General features: G+C 44.0%; 1 protein-coding gene across 1 annotated transcript; it reads right to left on the bottom strand.

Moving 5' to 3' along the window:
* Positions 1 to 8,508: 8,508 nt before the first annotated feature.
* On the bottom strand, positions 8,509 to 9,099 carry LOC122923487 (olfactory receptor 998-like). Its single transcript, XM_044274306.1, has one exon. It carries the CDS (start codon positions 9,097 to 9,099, stop codon positions 8,509 to 8,511), a length of 591 nt encoding a protein of 196 aa, XP_044130241.1.
* Positions 9,100 to 9,707: the final 608 nt, after the last annotated feature.

Genomic DNA, 9,707 nt, shown 5'->3' with positions numbered 1-9,707 from the left:
CAGTGACTGTAAGTCTTTCAACCTAATTTTTGGGGACCGCCTAGCCTTGTCCACCGCCAACCGCAAATCCACTAACTTATCCTCTGGCAGACGACATTCCAACCTGTCCGTGTTAATCACTATACCCAGAAAACTCAATTCCGTGGTGGGGCCCACCGTTTTCTCTTCTGCTAGTGGCACCCCAAAAGAATGGAAAACTGCCCGTAACGTGTTCAATAACAGAGAACAAACCCTGGAGCCCGCCGGGCCCAGACAAAGGAAGTCATCCAAATAATGTATAATGGACGAACAACCTGACACATCAACAACCACCCACTCCAAAAAAGAGCTGAAGGACTCAAAATATGCACAGGACACCGAACAACCCATGGGCAAGCACCTATCCACAAAATACCCTCCCCCCCAAAAACACCCCAACAAATGTAAACTATCTGGGTGAACGGGCAAGAGGCGAAATGCCGCCTCGATGTCCGTCTTCGCCAATAACGCCCCCGCCCCTAACCGCCGAACCCAGGCCACGGCCGCGTCAAATGAAGTGTACACCACCGAACATAAGTCCGGATCAATACCATCATTGACGGACGCCCCCTTTGGGTAGGATAGGTGATGAATGAGTCGAAACGAGTTCGGCTCTTTTTTGGGAACTAGACCTAACGGTGAAACTCTCAAATTTGGAAAGGGGGGTTCCCCAAAAGGGCCGTCCATGCGACCCAAAGCCACCTCCCTTTCCAATTTCCGAGCAACCACTTCAGGGTGTCGTAAAGCCGACCGTAAATTTTTTTGCACATAAACCGCCGGCAACGGCGCCGACGGAATACGAAAACCATCCGTAAACCCCACCCGTAAAAATTCCGCCACACTGTGATCCGGGTATCTACTTAGAAAAGGGGCCATCTTTGCTACCTGCACTGGAGTCCGGCCCTTTTCCACTGGCCTCTCCGCCCCTCTGCCTATTAGCCCTAAAACAACGGTTGAATCCGTGATTTCCGCCGCAGGATGAGCATTCATGTTTAAAACGGCATTTTGCCCCAAATTTACAGTTTCCTTCGTTAAAAAGGAAACACAATCCTTTTGCGGAAGCAACTGTAAATGCTGACTGTCCTGGCCCTCCGGCCTCACCCCGAAAGGACTGGGCCGGGCGCACCGGTGCCATCACCCGCATCCACAGACCAATATCCTTATGGTCCCACCTAATATTACTCCGCACCGCCATTCTCTGTCTGAACTGCTCATCGTAGCGCAGCCATCCCGTTCCGCTGTACACCCTAAACGCTTCCCCAATAGCATCCATGTAACAAAATAAAGCCGAACAACACTCCGGCTTCTTCTCACCAATAACGCTGGCCAGGATCGCAAACGCCTGAAGCCAGTTTGAAAAAGTACGCGGGATTAAACGGAACCGACGTTTCTCCTCATCCTCTTTTTTGCCATCATCCTTCTTCCCCCTTTCCAAATTGAAACGCTCTAGGGGAAGTAGGGAAAAAATTTCCACATACTCCCCCTTCCAGATACGTTCACGCACGTCTTGTTTCAAATGAGCCCCTAAAGGCCCCTCAAAACAGACATATACTTCGCCACGTGCTGAATCGTCAACCTTAAGCCTATCGTCCTCACCGCCTGCCTGTACCGAGACGGACACCCCTTCACCAGACCTCCCGGCCTCCATAACTGAACCCGCGCCCACTCCACTAGCCTCACCACTAACCCCAGCCGCCGCACCAGCACCCACTGATACTGTCACAGGCAATCCGCCACTCCCCACAGACTCCCCACCAGGCAACGCACCCCCAGACACCCCACTGCTAGCAGGACCTGCCCCCCATGCTGTGACTGGTGATACCCCAGGCGCCCCAAAACCGGACACCCAACCCGCCAGGCTATAAAAAAGCTGTCCTAGATCCCTACCTAAATCCCCTTGTGAGCCCCCCACTGCCCTGGGGCCTAATCTAAAAAGGTCATGCACGCTCCCAGTGGCCTCACCTAGCTGCCGGGGGGCTGTGGACCCCGCAGCCGAAGTTCCTGGATCCAGAATGGCGCTCCTGAGTGGCGGTCTCTCTTCTTCCATCCCCTCTGGCGGCGAGGCTCCGGATCGGGCCCGCATCCCAGCCTGGTCCATGCTGGATGCGCACATGACGGCTGCGTCCCTCCTTGGCGATGTTTCCTGCAGCCCGTGCGCATCACCGACATCCATGCGCACCGCCGCGTCAGATCGGGTCCCACTTTCGCGCCGAGCGGCCTCCCGAGGGGTGGGAGGAGCCGCCGCACCTGGTCCTGGATCCCTGAGAGCCGAGAGCAGAGGGGGAGTCCGCCTGCTCAATGGTAGGTCCCGCTGTGCACCTCGATTCCTCCCGCGCCGGGAGGGCCTGGCATTGGGCACTGCTGCAGCCCCCCGGCGCGGAGGGTCCCCGGAGGGGCTCCGCACTCTGCGCCTAGACCTGGGGGCCATGTCGGGGCTCAGGCGCGCCGGCGGCCGGACCCGCCGCGGCCGTCTAACCGGTGACGGTGAGCTGGTGTTACTCACCGCCGCCCCCTGCAAGACACCGGACAACTGCTCCTGCAGCCATTCCGGTCCACGTTCCTCAGCAGCCGAACGCAGCCGCTGGATCAGGTCCTCCACAGGCTCCATGTCGTGCGGGTCAGTTCACTAAAACTGCAGGTACTGACCTACTCCTGACCTCTCCTTATATAAACTTTTCTCCCGCCTATTCCTAACTCCCCCCACTTCCTCCTCCACTGCCCTAACTTTTAAACCTTTTAACCCTACACTCACCAACCCACCCCTCTGTAGCCAAAACCCTGTCATGTCGGCCTCCCCTTAGCTGGTGGCCCAGTACGGCCTCCCTGGATACTATAGCAAAGGTCAACACACCGTCAACTGACCAAATAATCCTTTTAGAGGTCCTATATATATATATATATATATATATATATATATATATATATATTAAAACCTCAAACTTTATTATTTACTTAAAAAATATATATTGATACTCAGAGGATGGTACTGACAGGTGATTTAAAATTAATATGTAGAGAGGCTGAGCACTCTCCCAATGGACCACACAGAAACTATTCAAAGATTATTATATTTATTACACCAATATATAGAGCTAAAATTCAAAACGGAATTACAATATAACTAAATATACAATAAAAATACACTATAAAAATATGGTACAAGGTTATACAGATTAAGAGCATAAATGGTTAAAATAGCGTTGGCTTAAGAGAGCATGATATATCCGACTTTGAATGAAAAGGTATGTCCTGGTTATACAAGAAAATCGATGAAGATTCGGTGGTAATTCGATATTTAAATATTCGACAGTATAAAGATAAATAATCAACTGTATAATAATATTTTCGAATAAATATTCGAATGAATGTCCAGACTGGAATTAAATGTTTACTTGCGATAATTAATGTTCAGTCAGTATTCCCTGTGTGGCAATTTGAAAGAAACACTTTCTCTTGCAGACAGCCGTCTGACTATAGCGCACGGTGGCGTCCCACGTGGCTAATGGAGTTGGATTCGGCGGTGTCTGTTACTTGCAGTTCAGCAGGAGTGGTGTAAGCGATGTGACCCTCCGTATAGAGATTCTTTAGTGAAGAAATTCTAAGTGTCGCTCTACTTCAAGGGTCTAGATATTCGCTTTATGCCATAGGGTTCTTCAGGGTAAAAGGATCGATTCAGATTGTAAAGATCAGGACGTCCATCAGCTGACGTGCGGGTCTTTTGAAACCAGACGCATTTCGGGGTCTTTTCCTAGCCCCTTCCTCAGTATTTTTATTGTATATTTAGTTATATTGTAATTCCGTTTTGTATTTTAGATCTATATATTGGTGTAATAAATATAATAATCTTTGAATAGTTTCTGTGTGGTCCATTGGGAGAGTGCTCAGCCTCTCTACATATTATATTTACTCCTTTTTGACCGGGTGAGTCAATAGGCTTAGTAGCACCCATTCATAGTTATAGGCGACAGAGAGCCACCATACTCTGTATACTAGGTGATTTAAAATTATCAGGCTACAGATACGGGCTAAAAATCGATCGCTGAATATCTTAATGTGGTCGCTTGTCGCTTGCTCTGCACTCTATTTAGGAGGTCATTTACCTCACTAATACTCTATAGCCATTGCTGGTGCTTTATTAGGTACCAAGTGCACGGCACTGCAACTCCACCAGGAGGGCGGTGATGCCACTCCTTTGGAGGGTATGTAGCACTACAACTCCCCAGGTGTGGCACACTATGGTGTGTTTTCAGATGGTGAATTGGTGGTGTCCCTTTCGGTCCTTTATATAAGGGTTCCTGTTGTAGTGAATAAGAATTGTTCTTATATTCCTGTATCACAGATGTCCATCATTTATTCACACATGACAAACAGGGAGACCAAAACTGTCACTTCCCCAACCAACATGTGCGCGACGAGGCAGCTTCATCAGGGGAGTTGGGGTAATAACAACTCCCCTGACGATGCCGCCTCATGGCGAAACATGTCGGGTGGGGTAGTGATAGTTTATATATTTTAGACAGGTCACAGTAAGGGCTGATTTAGAGTTAATAGTTATAGTTACTAGTCGCAAGTCTTGTCCAGCTTAGCAGATACTGAGTGCATGTTCATGTGTGAATTAGTGATGAGCCACAGTAGTCATATTCGAATTTGCGATATTTCGTAGAATATTCGCAAATTCGAATATTCGTTATATTCTGCAATTTTTTTACTTGAAAAATCGACAAGTTAATGATCGCGTAATATGCGAATTTTCGAATTTCGAATGTTCACATTTTTCAATTGCCGAGCAAAACCATGATTCCTCCCTGCTTCTTGCTTGTGGGCCAATGAGTCAGAGCACTATATCAAATATATTTGTTTTTTCGAATATTCGTAAAAAAATATGACAACTATTAGACAAAGAAGATTATAGCACTATATTAGCTAAATTCCTCTTTATTCTTTTTTTTTCCCGAATATTCGCTATATTGCTATATATTCTTGTTTTAGAATATTATGAATATTCTAAAAAACGAATATATTCGATATAATGCTATATATTAGTTTTTTAGAATATTCATCATTTTTCCCATTTAAAGTCATGATTCCTCCCTGCGTCTTGCTTGTGGGCCAATGAGTAATTCGCCCACAAGCAAGAAGCAGGGAGGAATCATGATTTTACTCGGCATTTGAAAAATGAGCGATAAAAATTTGCATTACGAAAATCCACAATAAAAAAATCTCGAATATTCGAAATTACAAATATATATCACTATATTCTAAATATTCTAAAATTTTTGAATTACCTATATTCTAGATAAAAATTTGAAATTTGAATATTTGTGATCAACACTATTGTGACTGAATGATGGACATCTGTGATACAGGAATATAAGAACAATTCTTATTCACTACAACAGGAACCTTTATATAAAGGACTGAAAGGGACACCACTGATTGACCATCTGAAAACATACCATAGTGTGCCACACCTGGGGAGTTGTGGTGCTACATACCCTCCAAAGGAGTGGCATCACCGCCCTCCTGGTGTACCCCAAAATTATATTAATAAAAACTACAGACCGTCCTGCAAAAAACAAGCCCCCACACAGCTACATTGGTGAAAAAATAAAAAAGTTATGGACTTTAGTATATGGTGATGCAAAATATAATTAATTTTTAATACAAAAGTGATTTTATGCGGAAAAAGTTGTAAAACATAGAAAAAACTATATACATTTGGTATCTCCATAACCATACCAACCCACAGAATAAAATTATCAAATCACATTTATCGCAAGAGGAACCCCATAAAAAATAAAAATAAAAAACACTGACATAATTGCCATTTTTACACAATTCACCTCCAAAAAAAGTTATAAAAAGTGATCAAAAAAACTTATGTACCTCAAGATGAGGTACAATTAAACTACAGCCCGCCCCGCAAAAAACAAGCCCCCATACAGATACTTCGGTGAAAAGTAAAAATGTTATGGTCCCTAAAACAATTTCAATAAATTACATGTTGGAAAATCCTGATGTCGCTCCTTCCCTTCTGAATGCTGTCATGTCCCCAAACAGCGGTTTACGACCACGTACAAGGTGTAGCCTTATTCAGTAAAAAATGCATAACAAATTGTGGGGTGCATTTTAGCCATTGTGAAAATAAAAAGTGTAGGGCTAAAGCAATATTATATTGGAAATAAAAGTTACTTTTTTATTTTTACAGCCATGTGTTTCTAAATTCTATGAAATGCTTGTTGGGTCAAAGCATTCACTTCACCACTATATTTATTCCTTGATGGATGTAGTTTCCAAAATAGGGTCAATTTGGGGGGTTTTCTTTCTAGGGGCACCTCGGGGTCTCTTCTAATGTGACATGGCACCTGAAAACCATTCCAGCAAAATCTGCCCTCTGATAACAATATGGCGCTCCTTTCCTTCTGAGCACTGCTGTGTGCCCATAAAGCAGGTTACAACCACATATAGGGTGTTTCTGTAAACTACAGAATCAGGACAATTAATATTGACGTTTGTTTGGTTGTTAACCCTTACTGTGTAACAGGAAAAAATTATCAAAATGAAAATTCTGCACACAAAAAAATGTAATTTTAAAATTTCCCCTCCATTTTCCTTTAATTCTTGTGGAACATCTAAAGGGTTAATAAAGTTAGCAAAATCAGTTTTCAGTAACTTGAGGGGTGTAGTTTCTAAAATTGGAACATTTATGGGTGCTTTCTACAAATTAAATCCCACAAAGCGATTCAATAACTGAAATGGTCCTTAAAAAAGTGGGTTTTGACAATTTTCTAAAAATTTGTAAATTTGCTTCTAAATTTGTAGGCCTTCTAATTTCCTGAAAAAATAAAATTACAATTTTTCCAAATTTTCTGCAAATTGTGTTTTTTTTATGCATAAAGGTAAAAAGTATCAACTCAAATTCACCACTAACATGAAGTATGATGTGTCACGAGAAAACAATCTCAGAATTGCTCAAATTAGTAAAATCCAAAGTTATTACAACATAAACTGACACATGTCAGATTAGAAAAATGGGGCTCCGGCATTTGGTCCAAACTGGGTGTCGCTTGAACTGGTTAAAAATATGTTAAACATAAAAACTAAATAATAATTCATTTTCTGATGACACCTTCACTTTAAAACGCTTTTTAATTGAGTGCAGATGCTGGTGGTGTTTAGGGATTATACGGTGAAGCAGTAGTATGTTCGGAACATGCAGTAACATATATAGTGCATAGGTCAATATAGCCCCTCCTGATTGGATGAGACCCACTGCAAGGCATTATGGGCCAACCCTAACCCACTGCAAGGCATTATGGGCCAACCCTAACCCACTGCAAGGCATTATGGGCCAACCCTAACCCACTGCAAGGCATTATGGGCCAACCCTAACCCACTGCAAGGCATTATGGGTCAACCCTAACCCACTGCAAGGCATTATGGGCCAACCCTAACCCACTGCAAGGCATTATGGGTCAAACCTAACCCACTGCAAGGCATTATGGGCCAACCAGGGTCCAGCCCAAGCTCATGGGGTCTTCCTTATTCATCTTCCTTGCCCTGCTGTGTTGTATTCTGGTCTGTAGAGGAAAATAACGCCATTTTGAGTGATTTTACTTAATCCAATCACAAAATATTCAGGTTTTCTGCGAAGTCGGCCTTGGGGGGATCCTAGACTGCACCTCTCCTTATTATTTCATAATCTTCTATGGATATTTTATTACAGGTCAATGTTCACTTTCGCTGTTTGTGTGGATTGTTGTGGCTGCCGTATCTGAATACATGGATACGACTGCAGTGGTTGCCAGTCAGCCCCCCCCCCCCCATATACATCTATGTCTCACAGTCACCTTCCTACATGATATTTAGGCCGTAATTTAGGCTATCTGCTGATGAGAGCAGCGCCTGGCGGGGGAGCAGCTTCATTTGTGCAGAGATTTACAGGTTGAGCACCATGAAGATCAGCAGGGTGTAGCCTCGTGTAATAAGGCCGCTCCACGCAAGCTCCTTCCACACAGAAGAGTGGAGGAGAAGGTTCCTGGTGGGGTGCTCTGTCCTACATGGCATCATCTAGGCAATATATACAAAAAGGGAAAGATGTAAACTATTTATTGGGGGACTATACACCTCATGGCAGCATTTATCTTGACGTACATTATCTGAAAACTGCATAAATGATATATCTGGTAACCGCAGGACACAGTGTGGACACGGGGCGGCAATACTGATCTGAACATGATATATATTACCTGGTATCTGTGTAAACCACATACCTGGGAACTGCAGGAGTTCCCAGGTATAACATGAATGACCGGTAAAGTGGTCAGAAGGTGGTAAATATTTGGTGAACAGTTTGTGAAGTTGTGGTTTCTGTTGTTACTACAAGTTGAAAGAATTGACTGTGGTTGATCTTTTCATCTTTGACAAGAACTCAAACCAATGGAGCCTGAAGATGTCTTTAAGTTGACATTAACGAACGTTTTTTCAAGCTTAGTCTTGTAGATATATTAATTTTAGTGACAGTTTCCTGATGGCGGTCTTCATTTCCTTGTTCTTCAGGCTGTAGATCATGGGATTGATAGTAGGGATTATGACACAGTAGGAAAGTGCCAACATCCTGTCATCATAAGAAGAAAATGGATTGTCTAATCGAAGGTGAACAAACATGGCGGTCCCGAAGAAAATGACTACAGAGACCAGATGAGAACCACAGGTGGAGAAGGCCTTATACCGGGACTCTGCTGAGTGGAGGAGGAATATGGAGGTCAGGATCTTGATGTAGGAGCAGATTATTAACATGGTTGGGATCACGGTCGCCGTCACACTAATAATCAGTTGGTAGACTTTAACCATTAATGTTTCGGAACAGGCTATACTCATCATTGGAGGAACATCACAGAAGAAGTGAGCTACAAGATGAGAGCCACAATAGGGCAAGCTGAATATCAGGAGGCATTCTATGATGGCATTCCCAACAGCAAACACCGAGAGACCAAATGTGACCTGATAACAAAGGCTCACGGTCATCACAGACATGTATCTGAGGGGGTGACATATGGCCATGTAACGGTCAAAGGCCATCACTGTGAGTATGATGCATTCACAAGCCGCAGCCACTACAAAGAAGAAGAACTGAGTGGCACAACCTATGAGGGAGACGGTTATTCCTGTTTGGAAGAAGCTCTGAAGTGCCTTAGGAACAGTGGAACTGATGGATAAAAGTTCAATAAATGACAAAATTTTCAAAAAAAAATACATCGGAGAATGGAGCGGAGGACTGAGAATGACGGCCAACACAATGAGACCATTACCAATCAATGAGAGAAGGTAAGAAAGAAGGAAGAACACAAAGAGAGAGGCCTGGGCCGTAAGAGACAAATCCGAAAACCCAAGGAGCAGGAACACTGTCTCATTACTCGGGGTCTCTCTTCTCTTCATCCTCTTTTAGGACTCGGAGACTCCTACAAAGCATGAATCCATAGGTTATATACTATATAAACAGCCCTATAGTTTTTTGGGATTTTTATTGCCTTCTATGAGTTATTTGTAAGGAGCCCCTTCTGAGATGTCTCAGGAGCAGTTTATGAACTGCAGTGTTCTGGACAGGAGGCTGTTCGGTGGAAGAGAAAGAGATTCTGCAGGAAACTTCCCTGGGACAAGTCTGAGATATGAACCTGTTGTCCCCTGAA

This window comes from Bufo gargarizans, unplaced genomic scaffold, assembly GCF_014858855.1.
Source record: "Bufo gargarizans isolate SCDJY-AF-19 unplaced genomic scaffold, ASM1485885v1 original_scaffold_1647_pilon, whole genome shotgun sequence".
Classification (NCBI taxonomy): Eukaryota; Metazoa; Chordata; class Amphibia; order Anura; family Bufonidae; genus Bufo; species Bufo gargarizans.
Note: the sequence above shows the minus strand (reverse complement) of the source record. Positions and strands in the feature narration are given on the sequence as shown.